Raw genomic sequence first — 18311 nt, forward strand, 5'->3', positions numbered from 1 at the left:
TTTTAATACATTTTAAAAAATGTCTACATTTCTGTTTTTTTTTCAGTCAAGATGGGGTGCAGAGTGTACTTTAATGAGAAAAAAAATGAACTTTTTAGAATTTGCCAAATGGCTGCAATGAAACAGAGTGAAAAATGTAAAGGGGTCTTTCCTTACCCACTGTATAGAACATCGAGCCTTCTATTTAGAATTGGACCATGTCCAAATGCAGATTGTCTAAGATGTGCAACAGGAGATGCGCATTTGTTACACGTTCTGGGAGGTCTGTAGATTGGGCTCCTACTGGAAAAACACTATCTTTAATAAAGGGTATTTGGTGTGCAAATCCAAGCAGAGCCCAAAATATGCATATTGGTATATTGGAGAGAATCTGTCGATTTTGAATCCCCGATGGCTATAGGTCTTTTGCGAACATTGTATCAAGCACGCAAACTTATTGCACAACATTGGCTAGACGCTCAACCACCGACAATTTATAAGTTAATAAATAAGCTAAACAATATTATTTGGTTAGAAATAAAGGTATATAAAGAGAAAAGCAACCAAGAAATTTGACAACATCTGCGGACCCTGGTTGAATATTCCAGACCTGCCATCTGGAGTACTCCTGAGAAATAACATGGCAATTTCTGGTTTCATGAACACTTGTGGTATGATCATTCCAGGTTAAAAGATATAAGTATGTTCAGTCCACATGCAAACGAATTATTCTAACTGAATGGCAGATATTCTAATGTATACATATCATAAAAAAGTAATAATCATATGAATATAGATTTCTCTGGAGTGTTATTGGGGGGGGGGTATTAGTTTGTTTGAATGAAAAAAATCGTATCCTTGGAAGCAGATGACAATTTTATTGTATTTTATGTATAACAATAATATATAATGATACCATGTAACATTGAATCTCTCTTTGTTCTACTGATCTTTCTTTGTAAAACGTTATTGTGTCATTTTCTTAATAAAAATGATCTGATTGAAGAAAAAAGTGTCTTATAGTCCAAGAAATACGGTAAGTTCTAAAGTAATTTTCCTTTCTCATTTAATTATATGACGGTCTTATGTGTTTTTCTACAATTCGTAAATAAAATATATAGTTTCTCCACGTCTGGGTTATTTTTGATGGTTAACAAAATATGATTTTCCAGTAATTAATTTTTTACAATCTAGGTATGATAATGGCTTCTCTGTGTGTGAGATATTAACCTCCCATGCCGGCGATGTTCCAGCGGTGTCAGCACTTGCGTTCCGGGGGCTCATGTAAGGTTGTTATGTCATGTGAGCCCTGCATCCAATCAGCGCTGGCATCACTGTTCTCACTTTCGGACAAATCGAACAATGAGACGAAGTCAGAGAGAAGCTGCAGCCCTGGCTTCCTGTTGATGTTCAATACGTCTGAAGGCGGGGACAGTGAAGCCAGGGCTGATTGGGCACAGGGCCCACGTGATGTAACAACTTCACATGAGCCCCGGGAATGAGAATCCTGACACCGCTGGAATTGTGCCGTCATGGGAGGTTTGTTTAAGTGTTTATATTTTAACAAGACCAAACATGAGGAATGAGAAGGGGTTGCCCTACTAGTGGACAACCCCTGTGTGGGTTCTCTGGTGCTTAACAAAAGCTGATTGACAGCTAAAACATTTCCCACATTCTGAACATGAAAAAGGCTTCTCTCCTGTGTGGGTTCTCTGGTGTCTTTCAAGATGCGCTTTCCGGTTAAAACATTTCCCACATTCTGAACATGAAAAAGGCTTCTCTCCTGTGTGGGTTCTCTGGTGTCTTCCAAGATGTCCTTTGCGGTTAAAACATTTCCCACATTCTGAACATGAAAAAGGCTTCTCTCCTATGTGGGTTCTCTGGTGTCTTCCAAGATGCGCTTTCCGGTTAAAACATTTCCCACATTCTGAACATGAAAAGGGCTTCTCTCCTGTGTGAGTTCCCTGGTGTATAAAAAGACTGCATTTCCGGTTAAAACATTTCCCACATTCTGAACAGGAAAAAGGTTTCTCCCCTGTGTGAATTCTCTGGTGCTTAACCAAATCTGATTTCAGGTTACAACATTTCCCACATTCTGAACAAGAAAAAGGCTTCTCCCCTGTGTGGGTTCTCTGGTGCATTTCAAGATGCGCTTTCCGGTTAAAACATTTCCCACATTCTGAACATGAAAAAGGCTTCTCCCCTGTGTGAATTCTTTGGTGCCTAACTAAATCTGATTTCAGGTTAAAACATTTCCCACATTCTGAACATGAAAAAGGCTTCTCTCCTGTGTGAGTTCTTTGGTGTATAACAAAATTCCCTTTCAGTGTGAAACATTTCCCACATTCTGAACATGAAAAGGACTTCTCTCCTGTGTGAGTTCCCTGGTGTATAAAAAGACTGCATTTCCGATTAAAACATTTCCCACATTCTGAACAGGAAAAAGGCTTCTCCCCTGTGTGGGTTCTCTGGTGCATTTCATGATGCGCTTTCCGGTTAAAACATTTCCCACATTCTGAACATGAAAAAGGCTTCTCCCCTGTGTGAATTCTTTGGTGCCTAACCAAATCTGATTTCAGGTTAAAACATTTCCCACATTCTGAACAGGAAAAAGGCTTCTCCCCTGTGTGAGTTCTCTGGTGATTAACCAAATCTGATTTCTGGTTAAAACATTTCCCATACTTGTGACAAGAAAATCTGTTCTCTGCTGTTTGAATTTTTTGATGTTTAAGAGAAGACTTTTCGAGGGGAAAACCATTTCCATATTCTGAACTTGAAAATGGCTTCTTTGAATTAGGAGCAGTTTGTTTTTTAATGCTTATTTTGTGACTTTGATTTTCCTTAGTATTCGGTAATGAATCAGAAGACATGACGTGTTTCAGAGGATCAGATGACAGATCTTTGCTGTGAAGGGATGATGGTATATCTGGAGTAATGGCATTCACTTCAGTTGTCTGTTGTGGGATCTCAAGATTATCCGATTTAAAAATTGAAGATGTCAGCTGTCCCTCTGATCTCCTGGTACAGTCATCTGCCAAGAATAAAACCAATTATTATTTTAGAATAAAATATCTTTGAATTTTATATTTTTTAACATTTCTACTTAAACTGTAAAATGGTAAGTTATGAAAACATATTGAATTATTCACCAAGAAAACCTCATAGGATGAACCAGTAGAGCACGGTGTGCAACTTTTTGTTCAGTCTGCCTCCCAAATATGCAATAAAAAGCCACCAAAAAATGTTATGTAGGCGAAAATAATACCACTCAAATCCATCATCTGTTAATGGAAAAAAACGGGGGTTTCCACATCACTAGTGGCTCAAAGGCTCTTGAAAAGCAACATGGCTTCCATAAACCAATCCAGCAATATCCGCTCTCCCAAAGTCAAATCTCCCCCTCACTTCTGAGCCTTGCAGTGCGTCCAAACCACATTTACCATCCATGTATTTGGCATTACTATAGTGAGAAGAACCCACTTAATCTACGGTGTGTGTCTCCTGCAGCACAATCTGGGCACTATGTGTTGGGTAATAAAATGGTATATTTGCAATTTTCACTCTCAAACATCCAGTGAGTGCTAATTTCCGGAAAATGCCTGTGGAGTCAAAATAGTAACAACTTCTAAAGATTGATTCAATGAGGGTTATAATTTCCAAAATGGAGTCATTATATGGGGATTTCTACTGCTGATTTTCTGACATTTTATTATATTAGGGCTTCTGTAAATGTTGTGTCCCATCTCCTCTGGGATCTGCACCTGCTTCAGTCACCAAATAAGAGATAATCAGCCGCACTCATGGAGATATCCTTAGTAATAGATTTATTTTGACAGAACAAAGCCATATGCTGGGTTACGTTTCAACCCTATCAGGGTCTTTCTGAAACATCGCTAGAATAAGAGATATATACAAAATTAGCCGTGCTATACAAATATACATGAGGTCCTAAAAACTGACTATACATGAATGATATGCACAGAAATCATGGGGAACAAAAACAAAACAAAAACCATATTGTATAATAATACTGACGATATGGAGCGTTGTCCAGGGGAGTTAGTGTGGAGCGCTGTGTGCGTTTGCTGTGGTGCCGTTGGTGTCAGTGGGAGCGTGTATATGCGCGCTTAGCTCGGTACACACTGCGTCTGAAGCCTCGTTCTGGCTCTCAATCCTGGGTCACTTCCGGTGCCTTGACACCGGAAGTACCGAGCTAAGCGCGTATATACACGTTCCCACTGACACCAATGGCACCAGAGCACCACTGCAAGTGCACACAGCGCTCCACACCAACTCCCCTGGACAACGCTCCATATGGTCAGTATTACTCCTGGTGTCCACTTTTCCTTTATACTACTGATTACATCTCAGCTACGTTTATGTCTTTTCCAACAGCCTCCACCGTACCACGGTTGGACAGTACATTTTTGCTAACAAGCATAAAACTTCCTTATACTTCGGACATTACCATACCTAGGTTTGTACCATTTCAATGTCTTCTTTCCCCCTCCCCCTTCCAGAACATATCCGTCTCACCTATTAACTAAACCCTCCCTAGATACATATACACCGCGTGAAGAATTATTAAGCAAATGCGTATTTTGATCACATGATACTTTTTATACATGTTGTCCTACTCCAAGCTGCATAGGCTTGAGAGCCAACTACCAATTAAGTAAATCTGGTGATGTGCATCTCTGTAATATGGAGGGGTGTTGACTAATGACATCAATACCCTATATAAGGTGTGCTTAATTATTAGGCAACTTCCTTTCCTTTGGCAAAATGGGTCAGAAGAGAGATTTGACGGGCTCTGAAAAGTCCAAAATTGTGAGATGTCTTGCAGAGGGATGCGGCAGTCTTGAAATTTCCAAACTTTTGAAGCGTGATCACAGAACAATCAAGCGTTTCATGGCAAATAGCCAACAGGGTCGCAAGAAGCGTGTTGGCCAAAAAAGGCGCAAAATAACTGCCCATGAATTGAGGAAAATCAAGAGTGAAGCTGCCAAGATGCCAATCACCACCAGTTTTGCCATATTTCAGAGCTGCAACGTTACTGGAGTATCAAAAAGCACAAGGTGTGCGATATTCAGGGACATGGCCAAGGTAAGGAAGGCTGAAAAACGACCACCTTTGAACAAGAAACATAAGATAAAACATCAAGAATGGGCTAAGAAACATCTTAAGACTGATTTTTCAAAGGTTTTATGGACTGATGAAATGAGAGTGACTCTTGATGGGCCAGAGGCTGGATCAGTAAAGGGTAGAGAGCTCCACTCCGACTCAGACGCCAGCAAGGTGGAGGTGGGGTACTGGTATGGGCTGATATCATCAAAGATGAACTTGTGGGACCTTTTCGGGTTGAGGATGGAGTGAAGCCCAACTCCCAGACCTACTGCCAGTTTCTGGAAGACAAATTCTTCAAGCAGTGGTAAAGAAAGAAGTCGGTATCGTTCAAGAAAAAGATAATTTTCATGCAGGACAATGCTCCATCACATGCATCCAACTACTCCTCAGCGTGGCTGGCCAGTAAAGGTCTAAAAGAAGAAAAAAATAATGACACAGCCCCCTTGTTCACCTGATCTGAACTCCATAGAGAACCTGTGGTCCATCATAAACTGTGAGATCTACAGGGAGGGAAAACAGTACACCTCTCGGAACAGTGTCTGGGAGGCTGTGGTGGCTGCTGCACGCAATGTGGATCGAAAACAGATCAAGCAACTGACAGAATCTATGGATGGAAGGCTGTTGAGTGTCATCATAAAGAAAGGTGGCTATACTGATCACTAATTTTTTTTGTTTTCGCATGTCAGAAATGTTTATTTCTAAATTTTGTGCACTGATATTGGTTTACCTGGTGAAAATAAACAAGTGAGATGGGATTATATTTGGTTTTTATTAAGTTGCCTAATAATTCTGCACAGTAATAGTTACCTGCACAAACAGATATCCTCCTAAGATAGCCAAATCTAAAAAAAACCCACTCCAACTTCCAAAAATATTAAGCTTGGATATTTATGAGTCTTTTGGGTTGATTGAGAACATAGTTGTTGATCAATAATAAAAATAATCCTCTAAAATAAAACTTGCCTAATAATTCTGCACACAGTGTATATGTGCACATATGTTTGGCTCTAGTCCTTATCCCTCAAATTCTTGCTTTTAGTGTTCCTATTGTTCTTACCCCTATATGAATCCATTATTACTAGTATTGAGCGAGTATGTTCTATTAACCCCTTCGCCGAGTATGCTCAGGCCGAGCTCCGAGTATTTATAGCTGCTCGGTGATATGTTTGAATCACTCCCGTGTGCATGATTTGCGACTGTTTGACAGCTTTATTACATGTGAAGAATGTGTAAGAAATAGACATTCCTCCCACGTATTAAAACTGTCAAACAGTCGCAAATCATGCACACGGGAGCGATTCAACCATATCACCGAGCAGCTGTAATTACTTGGAGCATGGCCCGAGCATACTCGGAACAGAACATACTCGCTCAACACTAATTATTACTTTATTTTTTTTGTTTGCTTTTTCGTTGTTTTGTTGTCTTCATGTCATGTAGTTGCATAGAATAAATGTAATATGGTTTTTGTTCCCCATGATTTCTGTACATATTATTCCTGTACAGTCAATTTTTAGGACCTCATGTATATTTGTACAGCACGGCTAACTTTGTATATTTCTCTTCTTCTAGCGATGTTTGAGAAAGACCCTCATATTAGGTAATATTAACTCAATATATAACTCTAATAGTTTCTGTCTATATCACGCGTCCCTGTTGGACCTTATCTAGGATCTATTGTCCACCTGGCTTATCCTTCTGACACCACTCCTCTACCTCTATATTTATTTTTTTGGTGGGGTTCTAGGAATTGTCACTATAATATTCTGTAGCCTATAATAGGCAGAACCTGCCATATCTGTTATACCTGTATTAATTTTGGTTTGTTTTGTTTAGTGATGGATTTGCCTTGAAAAAGACCGGTAAAACGGTGGAAATGTTGGCCCATGCTCTGGGCTTATGCTCTGTTTACAAGAGGGGTATATTTCTTATTCAATAAAGCATTCAATAAAGGCCCATCATAATATTTTTCTTCAAGTGATTTTCCAACTTGTCAGCACATTCTACGCACACTGTCATTTGGCTTTATAGTTTACAGATCTGGACAGGTAACGGTCAGCAGGAGAATGTTGTGATCTAGAAGCAAAATGGTGATCACACGATTGTGATACGGCCGGACTACACCACCGATAAAGCAGCCACAGCCGGTGACTGAGAAGAATCTGTGACTTCTCAGCATTTAGTGGTTACTACTCACCTGGGTGGTCATATGTAGGAATCTCCTCTTTACACCGCTCATCACCCCTCACATATGTCTCTGTAGTATTAATATGGGTCAGATCTTCACCCTGAGACAAATATTGTAAAAGTCACAGACAGAAGAAGTCACATCTATGATCAGCTCTAATCCTGCCATCTCCACCGTTCTCATTACACAAGTATAAAGCATATAATACTGGTGGATAAAACAAGACTGAGCACAAGACCTTCACAGCTATCTACACATCATAAGGGAGATCTCATGACACCTTCTCTTCATCTACCTGATGATCCTGAGGAACATTGGGAACTTCTTGTTTACTGTCCTGTGGAAGAAGAGGACGGGGACATCTCTCTGGTGTTGTCCTCTTACTGGATAGATCTGGAGGAAACACATACAGGGACTGAATTCATTCTTTACATACAGATAATTATAGGCCGTGTGTATTTAGTCCTGTCTATTACCTGGTGATGTGAGGGGCTGGGGAACCTCCATCATGATGTCCTTGTACAGATCTTTGTGTCCTTCTAAATACTCCCACTCCTCCATGGAGAAATAGACGGCGACATCCTGACACCTTATAGCAATCTGACAGATACAATGATACAATCATCCCCCCAATCCCTTCATAGCATTACTGTATAATGTCCCAGCATTCCCAGCAGTGTCACCTCTCCAGTCAGCAGCTCAATCATCTTGTAGGTGAGTTCTAGGATCTTCTGGTCATTGATGTCCTCATGTATCAGGGGTTGAGGTGGAGGCCCTGTGATTGGGCTCAGGGGTCTTCCCGATCCCTCAGACACAGGGTCCTGACAGCGCTCACTAGAGGTCTTCTTCACTACTGTGTAATCCTGGTTATGGAAAGACACATTAATAAATCTCACTACAGACATTTCCAGAGTCCTCACCTCTCCAGTTCTGTCCATCTGTTATTCCCATAGATAAGAATGATGTAATGTGACGTCATCAGAATCTCTCACCTCTCCAGTAAGCCGGAAGAGGATCTCTAGGGTGAGGTGTAATATCCTCTCCGCCATCTTGTCTCTGTCCATATCTATCTTTGACCGGTAAATGAGGAAAATTCTCTTCTATAGAAGATCTTCACTGAGGCATTTCTAAAAGCTTTTTTGTTTGTACAAACACAGTGCACAGAAATTATTAGATACCAAAATCTCCATGTACAGTGTTTTATGGGGTTTGTTTCTGGCCTTAGGCTTTCCTATATTACAAGAAAAACACCAGAAAAAAGCAGATATTAAAATGTTTCAAAAGAAAATTAGCACCAACAATTTTTGTAAAAAGAAAAAAACATGCAAAAAGCATAAGTTGGATTTCAGTATACGGCACTAGTCAAGTAGGATGCAAGTGAAAAGCTCGTGCACCCGACTTAAATAAAACCAGACATAAGCACCGATAAATGGCCTAGACAAGCCTACCAATGGGTAAAAACCTTGACAAACCTGCCCTACTCTTCCATGAACCAGTATCTGCTTTGACGAACGGATGGCGGGACAATATGGCGCTGACCCCAGAATGCGTCTCAGCAACGCAAACAGCTTTACCTCCGTCTAACAGTGAATATACTGAGGATGCATCATTAACAAAGGTACCCTCCAATTTGCTGGACTATAAATAACTGGCTGTTGAAAGCAGAATTGCTCCTGATATTCAAAAGATTCTGGAGCAACCATCCAAACCTCCCTCAACCACTTACAGTGAGAACTAGGTGGCCACAAAGATAGAATCGCAGAGCTTGAACAACGGGTCCTGCAATTGAAAGATGCAAATAGTTAAATGAAAACTTACATAGGGATTTTATTAATACTTTTATTAAATCACTAGAGTAACATAAAATATAAAACTAATTAAAAAATTATAAACTGGTTTATTTTTAATTGTAAAAGAGAAGCAATAATAAAAATGGTAATAATAATACATTTGTGAGGCCTAGTCCCAGTTAGTTAGTAAGTTAGTGTAGTGTTACTGTAGGGGGTACAATTGGGGAAAGAAGGTTGAACTTGATGGACCTAGGTCTTTATTTAACCTATGTTACGATGTACTATGTTACGTTAAAGAAATGTCTACAGAATCCAGCCGCCTCCGTGAAAGGCCGGAGTCCCATTAGCGTGTGGCATCCGATGCGAGAGCGACATGCGAATGACACTCGGCTCCTGCTCTGCTGTGAGCGACAGCCGAGTGTCAGTGCTCCGATCCTCTCACATGAGAGGATTGTAGCACAGTTGCGGAGAAGATGGAGAAATTAATTTCTCCATCTCATCTTTTGCTGGTGCCGGCGGGAATCGCAATGCATTAGGGTGATATCAGAGTGCAGTGCGATGTTTCACATGCAGCCATAGACTTGTATGGGTGCGTGTGATCCGAATTCAGCATGCAATGGCACCATATTGCATTTTTTTTTTATAGTCCAATCGCAATCCGATCGGAGCTGGAAAAAAAAAACGCATGTGGGCACACACTCAAAAATTAACACTGGACCTAATGCAATCCAATGTTTTACTGGATTGCATTCGTCCGAATTAATCACAAGTGACAGAGAGTCCAAAAGGTGGAAGATCTAGAGAATAGATACAGACACAGTAACTTGAGACTAATAAGGCTAATGGAGTCGGTTCCTGCCTCAGAATTACAGCGACTCTGTGAGAGAGATATGCCTCAATCACTGGGTCTCAGCCATAGCGGCAGAGTTGAAAGAGCACAGAGAGTGGGACTGGATATACGTTCTCACCAACAATGAAATTCTTAGATTACGACAAAGCAGACATTATGAGAGCTTACAGAAAAAGGTATCACTGTCACGGGTGTGTCAGAAGTGACAGACAGTCGCCCTACAGCTGGTTGCAGGAGATCTCTACGTTTGGCATTACAGACACCTTCTTAGAGGCTGTCTCTCTAGGACCCAGCGGCTATCTTCCTCTGGCTAATTAACACCCTGGCCTGGGTGTATAAATACCTGCTGTCTGCTAGAGGGAGGTGCCGGCGACACTCACATTACCCTTTGTGAAGGCTCGGAGCAAAGTGCATTACTTCATCCTCTCTGGAGCTATGAGGACGGGTATTCATCTCTCTGAAGTTGACTAAAAGCTAAGCTATCTTCCCTTGTTTGTTACCCCTTGTTATTAATAGTAGTCAGTGGGGATTGACTAGCGCTCATCCCGCTCCCTTCCCTAGCCAGGGCCAAACACCAGGGAAAGACAGGGTGAGGTTTGCGTGCGGCAATTGGTGAAGAGAAAATGTAGGGACGTTAGTGGAGACAGGGTGATACTAGATCAGCCTAGGAGGGCTCCACTTCCCCCTTTCCATAGAGTCTGGGCTCCCTTTTCCTCTTCCCTTTGTGTTGCACCAAGTCTTTCTCACACCTTGCATGACTATCGCCTTTCGATAATGAAAGTAATGCGGCTCTTACTATTTGAAGATTACATAGTTACATAGGTTGAATAAAGACCTAGGTCCATCAAGTTCAACCTTCCTCCCCCAATTGTACATTTTGTCACTAATTTAACTATAACCCACAATGTTATGCGTAGTGAGGAAATCATCCAGCCCTTTTTTATTCGGAAGATGTCACCAAACACAAGAGGTCCTTTAAAAAAAATCTGTTTAACTTTATTCCAGTAAAAGTGGAGGTTCACACTCCAGTATCCTGCTGTACTAAGAATTTTCCAGGAAAGGTTATTACTTTTAAGTCGCCTCAAGAGGCTGAAAGGGACATGGACACTTCACTCTCCAAATCATCGAGACATGGAGGTTAGGAAAGAAGTGAATGAGAAGAAGCCAGACACTACTCAACACCAAAGGCCCAAGGACAGCATAGACACCGGAGCAGATCACCTACTTGAATGGTAATCACTTTCCACAAGTCAGCCATTCTTTTCTGCCTATTCAAAAGATTCGTAAATGTTGAAAAAGTTATGTCTCCGACTGGTTTACATGTCAGGAAGTGAATTGCTTGTTTACATCATCTTAATTCTTCATGTAGAGATTTAGGCTGAGTTCACACGATGCGTATTTCATGCGTTTCCGCGGCGTTTTTGCAGTTGCGTAAACGCCGCGGAAACGCATGAAAAACGCATGGTAGAAGGGAAGCAATGTTCCTCAATGGAAATCCGCATGTGCTGTGCCCATGATGCGGATTTTTCCGCAGCGTTAACGCTGCGGTCAAAAATCCGCAGCATGTCAATTAATTTTGCGGAAACGCGGCGATTTCGCCGCCATTGACTTGCATTAGAACGCGCCAATTCCGCAAGACAGCATTTGTACTTGCGTTATTGGCGCGTTCTAATGTGCGGATGGTACCCGAGTGTGGAGGAGAGGAGAGTCTCATCCACACCCAGGTACCATTAAAAAGCTGTAAAAAAAAGAATAAAATAAAAAAGAAATGTATTCTTACCATCTGTCGGCCCGCGCACCGCTCCTGCTTGCTTCCCGGCACTTGCAGTGAGTTGTAGGACCTGCGGTGACGTCAGAGTCATGTGACGGGTCACGTGACGCTGACGTCGGCAGGTCTTTCAATTCAAAGTTGCCGGCGAGGGAGAACGGAGTGAGCAGGACAGCGCGGGCCATCGGAGGTAAGTATATACACTCTCTCGGGTCACACTATATAAATCCATGCTGTTTGCATGGATTTATATAGTGTGACCTAGTTGTCAAGCACTTTCCAGGTGATGCTAACATCGCCTGGAAAGCGCTTGTCAATCTGCATGCGGAAACGCATGTGAATCTGCATGTGGATCCGCATGTATTCTGCAGGAAAAACGCATGCACAATCTGCATGCGTTTTTTCTGCCAGGGAGATGCAGAAATGATGCAGAAATTTTCTGCTTCATTTCTGCATCGTGTGCACATACCCTTCCATTATTTTTCTTGGCTTTAATGAGAGGGACCAATATTGTTTATTGTTCTCTTTGAAAAACAGTCTCAATGTTGATGCTATATATTTTTTCTTTGTCTTTTCTATCATAGGAACATTGCTGCTAAATAATTCACAGTAGCATTTATAGACATAGTATATAAAGCTCTTAGAGTCATTAATGCTACATAAATGATTAAGGCTATGAAGTTACATGCACCCTGTTGGTGAACGGGTTGACCCAGGTGCGGGAAGAGTCTCTTCTTTTCCCTTAGTTTTTAATTTAGCTTAATATTCTGAGGTCCAACTCACCAGAAAAAAAGAGAAGTCCACAGCGTGGTCAGTGGTGCAAATACTATTAGCAGGGCAACTTACTGCAGAGCATAAACAGTTAAGTGGTTAATTGTTAAGGGTTTGGGGTTTCCCCCATGTAGTGATGTCTTCCCCCTCTCTACTTCCCTCTTGTAACGCTCTGGCGGGCTGACCCTGGGTCCTCCCTATCACTACTATACTGAGAAATAAAAATAACTATTAATAAAATTACCAAAATCAAAATAGGACTATCAATAGCCCGGAGTGATGTACACTCGATTATTAACCAAATGGGGAAAACCCCATATAATATCCCTCACTATAAGGTTATAAATTTTCACTTTTATTTAATTATTCCATTAAAATGAAGAAAGGGTATTAAAAGTTTGTCCCTAATCTATTTTGTTTAGAAATAAAAACAGACAACATAACCAAAATAGCAATTGCGAGATTATTGTTTATTGCCAGAAAATTGATTGCAAAATATTGGATTAGAGAAGAGCCCCCGTCCAGACGTGAATTCATTGCCCAAACGAACTATATAATTCAACTTGAAAAAAGTATTTACACCAAGAAGAATAGGCAGGAATACTTCCATAAATTATGGCAGCCATGGTTGGAAAGGATTAATTAGAGTAACACCTATATATACTACTGTAGAGTAAAAAACTGCATGGTGGAGTGGAGAGGGAAGAAGGAAAGAAGAAAAGGGGAAGAGAAGGAAAGGGAGTAGGGGAAGGAAAGAAAAGGAGTAAAGTAAGGAAGAAAAGGAAAGGAAAGAGGGGGGGGGATAAAATAAAAAAAAGAAAGAAAGAAAGGTCTCCATGGGGGGGGGGGGGGGGGGGGGGACTTACTGTAATATTGTAAAACGAGTATTGCCATGTCACAGGCCGGAACTGACGTCATACACCAGCGACGTGCGCGTGACTTCAGCCTGAGGCCTATGATTGGCTGGTGGCCGTTAACTATTGACATGCGGGAAGACTCCCGCACGGCAATAGCTTTAAAGTGAACCTGTGTCCAAGTGAGGACACAAGTTCAGTTCCCAGGGGCCCGGTGAGCACCGGGCCCCATACGCCAGTAAGGGCAGTAATGCCCTGTTGGTGGCCCTGTACTGAGTGGTATTGTTTGGAGGATCTGGGGGCTACGCTGGGGATTCTTCAGGTCCCATATTCCAGTTGAAGGTTTAAGTATATTAACAGTGTGTACAAATGTTTGCAGTGGGAGATATTCTCTTTTCTACCCTTTCCACCACTTCCCCACTAAATACATTTACCTCCTCTCTCCCCTCCTTTTTTTCTCTTCTTTTCCTTTCCTTATACAAGTTATAATGTATATGATGTAATGCTGACATGGAATGTCAAACGTTTTACTCAGTTGTATCTTTTCTGTATTGTAATGTTTGAAAATCTTGACTAAAAAGATATTTGAAAAAAAAAAAGCATAAAGACACATTTTGTTATTTTTTAACACGTTAAACATTTGTTTTAAAAAAAATTCACACTTTTGCGCACCAGAACATAGATGTTCACTGCAGGGATGGCACAGGAGCGGCTACAACAAAAACCCTGGCAGTTTAACCACTTGTTGTCCAAAGGAAACATGGCATCTAAGAAGGTTTGACAGAGTCCGGCTCAGTGCCCCTCCTCCCCCAAGTGCTCAATAGTATGGGGCTGCCTAGTTACTATGATACTTAAAATGCCTAATAATAGTGTCTGGGCCTGCAATGTATGAAAGTCTATTAGGACGGGCCAAAGGCAGCGTCCAATAAGTTACCTTTTAACGCCTCCATAAATATTAGACTAAAGTTGCATGAAAGCACTGATTTTGGGGGTTTGGTTGACTATATAATGTATTTGGGGACCTCCTGTCAGATGATGTCAGGGCAGAGAATTTCAGAGGCTAATAAGTTTGTTCTTCCTGTAGATAATCCTCCGCTAGAGGAGTCTGGAGGAGACTCTCATACACACCACAGGAAAGCTGGAATATTTGTGTGTATGGGAGAGTCGGGAGAGATAGTCATCTGCCTAATGACCAATCAGTCAACATTTATCTCATGTGTATGAGGCTGTTGGTATTACACTGACAGGCAGGGATAATACACGGCACTACAGTAGAACAGTGCATTATCTGAGCAATCAGAGGCTTCTGTGTTGTATGATCGCACTAAGGAGAGTTGTTTAAAAAAGTTAAAAAAAGGTTTAAAATGAAAAAATATATCACAGCTTTAATAACAAGAAATATCGGTCACTATAGGGAAAACAGACTCACTGCACAATGTTAGGTAAATCATGTCCATAACAACTTTATTTTACTCTATTATCCTATACACATCCTATAAACAGTGGTATAGATAAAAATCACAGGTCCCACAGCAATAGCTGTAATTGGCCCCCAAAGTCCAAAAAAAACTTTTCTTACCTAACAAGAACTTGACAATAAGTACATATATCAGATAGCAGGCACAATACTTTATGAATGCTTCTTCCGTACAGTGTCCATTTTAGGACATAATCAGATATCAAAATCAAACATCAGAATGATGTCAGCCTGAGGCTAAATACCCTGTCTGACAAGTGATTTTGACAATTGATCCTGGCAAGTAACTTTTACAACTGTAATAATAATAAAAGAAAGTCACTGTTCGCTGATGGGACTTGAACCCAAAATTCTGTCCAGAAGTCAGTGCACTAACCACTGAGCTATAAACTCAGGTGATAAAAGCTAAGCGTTCGGTTTGGTTATATGATTTTCAGTGCAAACCTACAGTATCTGAAACTGATTGGGACTTTCAGAAATACCTGCTCCAAGCCAAATTCAAATGATGTGTGATTTTGATGTGTGACTTTCTTCAAACATCAGAATCACAATAACTTTTAGTCATCCTGGGTATTTTCATGGTTGATCTCATAAGACAAGAAAAGCTCCCAGGCATTATGTCATGGCTGGATAGCTCAATGGTAAGGCATCAGCCTCTGAAACTACAATGGCTCGGTTCAAATCCCAATAGGAATGTTTTGTGTTTTTTTGTAATTATGCCTATTTAGCACACAAACTACAGGGGTACTCTTCTAGACGTAGAGTTTTGGGTTCAAGTCCCATAAGTGAACAGTGAATATTTTTTTATTATTATTACAGTAGTAAAAGTCACTTGTCAGAATCACTTGTCAAAAATGGACACTGTACTTCTGCATTATGCAGAGTCAAGAACTTTCTGGTTATATGTAGAAGTACATAACTATTGTTACAAGCTACAACAGTCCAACAAACCATTATGGTAAGGCCTATAATCTCCTGTGGGGACCATATGGGTTGAGATGTGTCGCTACAGTCCCTCACAGCTACTCTCAGCTCCCAGTTGATTTGTGAGGACCTCACTGGCTGAGGTGCATCGGTACGCAGGGTCGGACTGGGGTGTCTAGGGCCCACAAGGGGAACTGACTCTAGGGGCCCACACTACAGCCCACCATAAACTGTTTTATTACTTGTTATGCTTTTCTATAATGTACTATAATTACATGATTGGCCGTATGTGGAGCACCAAGCGGCAGGACTTTGTTCGAACAGTCATTCCGTACTGCCAGAGTCCCTTTAATGGTAACTTGTCACCTTGAAAAATGATATTTATCTGCAGATATAGGGGTAATCTGCAGGTAAATAGGGTTTAAAGCCTGATTAGACGGCTTAATGGAAAAGCATTGGCTACAGGGAGAAAATTACATTTTATTCTCCCTGTCGCCACTCACTTCCTGTTATTGGGTCGGTGCAAGGACGGAGACATTACAGTCACCGCGAACTACAAAGTGAGGGTGCTGCAATAACGTCCGGCACCTTGATTGTGACACTTCCATGGAGCCCAACCTCAGGCTGAGCTTCATTCAATGACTAACATGGCAGCAACACCTGGCAACTAGTGCTGAGCGAGCGTGGTCGGATAAGGTGTTATCCCAGCATGCTCGGGTGTTATCTGAGTATCTTGTAGTGCTCTGCTAATATGCTCGAGTCCCCGGGGTAGCATGTTTTGCGGCGGTAGACAGAAGCAACACGTGCAGGGATTACCTAACAAACAGGCAATTCCTGCATGTGTTGCGTCTGTCTACCGCTGCAAAACATGCTACCCTGGGGACCTTATCCGACCACACTCACTCAGCACTAGTTGCCAGGTGCTGCTGCCATGTTAGTCATTCAATGAAGCTCAGCCTGAGGTTGGGCTCCATGGAAGTGTCACAATCAAGGTGCCGGATGTTATTGCAGCACCCTCACTTTGTAGTTACAGGCAGACGCCGGCTATGTAACACAGCCGACATCTGCCCGGTATGGAGCAGGCTCAGCTCCTGAACCCGCTCCATACAAGCACATCCCAATGGTGACAGTTATGACAAGGTTAGCAAATTTCACTTGTCTGTTCCTAAATGGGGAAAGACAAATGGAATTCCCTAACACATGTGAAAGAGACCTAAAAGATTTAGTAAAGGTGCCTCAAGCATATGAATGTTATTACACACCACAATGCACAGTTACATACACGCATCTTACAAAAATACATATTATTCCAGATACGCAGACGCGCACAAACACATCAGTACATGAATATATCATCTGAATCACCATCAATTGTAATGTCAGGTCAGCCCCATATATCTTTGTATCGCATAAACCTACAACTCCCAGTATGTAATTAACAATAGAGATACTGGGAGTTGTTATCAGTCATCATCAGACTGCGGACCATACAAGAAGCACAGTACTGATGAGACGCAGGCAGGATCACAAATGAACATTTACATCCAGGTATCTTACCTGAGACGTCTTCTCTGATTAGAGTCGTTCTCTTTCTTTTCTTCCTCTTGTCCAGACTCCATGATGACTTTTCTCATCCACAGCTCGTCTCTGCAGACTTCCATCTTCTCCGGTCTTCTGCAGCACATCCCCACACGATGCCCTTAAAGATAGCAGAGTTATTATAATGCTCCTGAATAAAAATATCTACACTGAGCCCCTGAATAAACCTAACTCTTACAATGCTCCCTGCACAAAACATGACATACACTCTACCCCTCTTATGGTACCTGCTCTCCACACTGTCCTCTCCTTACCATACTGGGCCCCCTCTCCACACTGTCCTCTCCTTACCATACTGGGCCCCCTCTCCACACTGTCCTCTCCTTACTATACTGGGCCCCCTCTCCACACTGTCCTCTCCTTACTATACTGGGCCCCCTCTTCACATTGTCCTCTCACACTGTGTCCCCCCTATACTGCCCAGTCTCTATACTGTGCCCCTTCATCACACTCCCCATCCTCAGCATACTGTTCCCTCCTTGTTGTGCCCTCACACTGTTCCCCCCATACTGCCGCATCTCTGTACCTTCCCCCACACTACCTAGTCTCTGTGCTGTGTCACCTCACACTTTTCTCCCTCCATACTGTCTCCTCACACTATTCCCCCACTCTCCATACTGTTTCCTCACACATCCCCCTTCCGTATTCTGTTCCTGCACTCATTCCCACCCCTCCCCTAGTTCACCATACTGTTTCTTCACACATCTCCCCATTCGGTCACCTAAAATTTCTCTCCCATCTCTCCCTAAATATAATAAATCTTCGGAAGAGCACACAGACATGCAGAAGCGCGCTTACACACACGAACACAAGCGCACACAGACACATACTAAGGGCTCTTTCACACGTCAGTACATGCGGTGGCAGTTTCCACACGTACCAGAGACATTGGTACATGTAGACCCATTCAAATGAATGTGCACATGTCAGTGTGTTTCCACTTTCCACAGACCATGTGGTGTCCGTGGGCAAAACACGCTGACA

The 18311-nt window shown here is 41.9% G+C and overlaps 1 protein-coding gene across 5 annotated transcripts in view; it reads right to left on the reverse strand.

Annotated features, from left to right (window-relative positions):
- Positions 1 to 775: 775 nt before the first annotated feature.
- The window catches only part of LOC141191556 (uncharacterized), a 209418-nt gene continuing 191882 nt past the window's right edge, over positions 776 to 18311 (reverse strand). For 2 of the 5 annotated variants that reach the window (XM_073661466.1, XM_073661465.1), the window contains exons 2-7: positions 9021 to 9073; positions 7978 to 8525; positions 7771 to 7894; positions 7590 to 7687; positions 7304 to 7394; positions 776 to 3010 (exon numbers count right to left, since the gene is read on the reverse strand). In XM_073661466.1, the coding sequence (XP_073517567.1) occupies positions 1581 to 3010; positions 7304 to 7394; positions 7590 to 7687; positions 7771 to 7894; positions 7978 to 8232 (1998 nt within the window). In that variant the 5' untranslated portion in view covers positions 8233 to 8525; positions 9021 to 9073 and the 3' untranslated portion in view covers positions 776 to 1580. Of the gene's footprint in view, positions 3011 to 7303; positions 7395 to 7589; positions 7688 to 7770; positions 7895 to 7977; positions 8526 to 9020; positions 9273 to 18311 lie in introns of those variants that run through there. The other 3 variants (XM_073661468.1, XM_073661464.1, XM_073661467.1) reach the window with 3 other exon arrangements.

The sequence above is a fragment of the Phyllobates terribilis genome, unplaced genomic scaffold (assembly GCF_046119375.1).
Source record: "Phyllobates terribilis strain yellow unplaced genomic scaffold, ASM4611937v1 Scaffold_47__1_contigs__length_9908305, whole genome shotgun sequence".
NCBI lineage: Eukaryota > Metazoa > Chordata > Amphibia > Anura > Dendrobatidae > Phyllobates > Phyllobates terribilis.